Below are 1,448 nucleotides of genomic sequence, written 5' to 3' on the forward strand. Positions count from 1 at the left end.
CAGCAGGAGTCACTTCACAAGTGAGAAGAACAGTAGAAAATGGGAAAGAAAAACAGATACATACATCAAAGAATCGGTTCCACAGCAACATAAAGAATAAAACACAGGCCAGAACAGATATAGTAATGAAAACATAAAACGTAATGAAAATCCATTGAGGCTTCTTTCCCGTGATTCTGACTATATATCAAAACAGATCTAACAACCAGATCCCTTCAAAATTAGTAAAGATAGGGTTTACACCTTTATTCCATTACTGGTTTCTCTTTTAAAACCACCAATTTGATACCAGATGCACAAGTGTCAAATACAACCACCGCACATTAATTAACATCCCTTTCATATTTCTAACACATGCTCGTCTGCCTAATTCTGTTCTATTATGGGAACACTATTTTTATTACAAGTGTCCTTGGTTTTCTTTCCTTCCAACATTAACTTAATCCACTTCAATAACACTTCACAGACAGACTCTGCAAATTAGTATTTTTAAAAATTAACCTGTACACCTAAGGAAAGTATTTTCTACACAATCAAACAGAAATATTTCAAGAACTTGCGTAAGTAAGCTTTGGACTCCAAGGAAGGCGATACTCCCCTCCAACACCAACACACTCCATTTTTCTCTCTAAAAGCATACATGCAGGGCACAAGGCAAGCATTTTAGGGACTGACTTTTTTTTTTATAGTCCTGTCCTAGATATGGAATCTTGGCATCTTACCACGCTGACAGACTGCACATTTCCCAAATTCAATACTACATTGAGCTCCTTACACTGTATGGCCCTGAGTCTGGGAATAATGGTAGGACTTGCAGGAGGGCTGGCGCAGCTACTGATCAAGCTTTTCCTTTTATCCATCGTTGGAGAAGCCTGCACAGTGAACTTATGCTGGAAGTCTGTTTACCAAAAGAAAAAGAAAAATCAAAACAAAAGCACAAAGACACAGTTAGTTTCTTTTAATATAAGAATAAAGAAGTATTTTATGGTAACTTGCAAAGAGTGTAATTTAGAGTATCTATGTGGAAATAAAGTGTTACAGCTAATTGCTATCCCCTCTCTGCACACGCAGTTGCTTCAAAACAAAGATGTGTGCTCCCATTCATGAAGATATATTTTCTTAGTATATGTGTAGGATACATACACATGTACATCCCCGTGTGTTGACTGACATTTATGCTGAAGTATATCGCTGTATAAATTCCTTCTGTCACTTTATCTCTCTGTTTAAGTTAAGGAAACCCACCAGCAATAGGTGTTTACAGACCTAAAGAAAGGCATAGTTAACGTGCACATTTTATTACCACTGCTCTTCTGAACAGCCAGTCTCTTTCAGAAAACAAAGAATATAGTGTAAGCCATCGCCCTTGATGTGAGCCTTAGGTGATTTACAAAACCTACACTTCCGTTCTTTTACGGATTTGAATCCCCAAACAGAATCTGCAGCAG

The 1,448-nt window shown here is 37.4% G+C and overlaps 1 protein-coding gene across 1 annotated transcript in view; it reads right to left on the reverse strand.

The window, feature by feature from the left end:
* The window catches only part of MAP3K9 (mitogen-activated protein kinase kinase kinase 9), a 44,965-nt gene that overhangs the window by 7,199 nt on the left and 36,318 nt on the right, over window positions 1–1,448 (reverse strand). The window contains exon 6 of the mRNA XM_010144898.1: window positions 777–898. Coding sequence (XP_010143200.1) covers window positions 777–898 — 122 coding nt within the window. The remainder of the gene's footprint in view (window positions 1–776; window positions 899–1,448) is intronic.

This window comes from Buceros rhinoceros, unplaced genomic scaffold (assembly GCF_000710305.1).
Source record: "Buceros rhinoceros silvestris isolate BGI_N320 unplaced genomic scaffold, ASM71030v1 scaffold6491, whole genome shotgun sequence".
Taxonomy (NCBI): Eukaryota; Metazoa; Chordata; class Aves; order Bucerotiformes; family Bucerotidae; genus Buceros; species Buceros rhinoceros.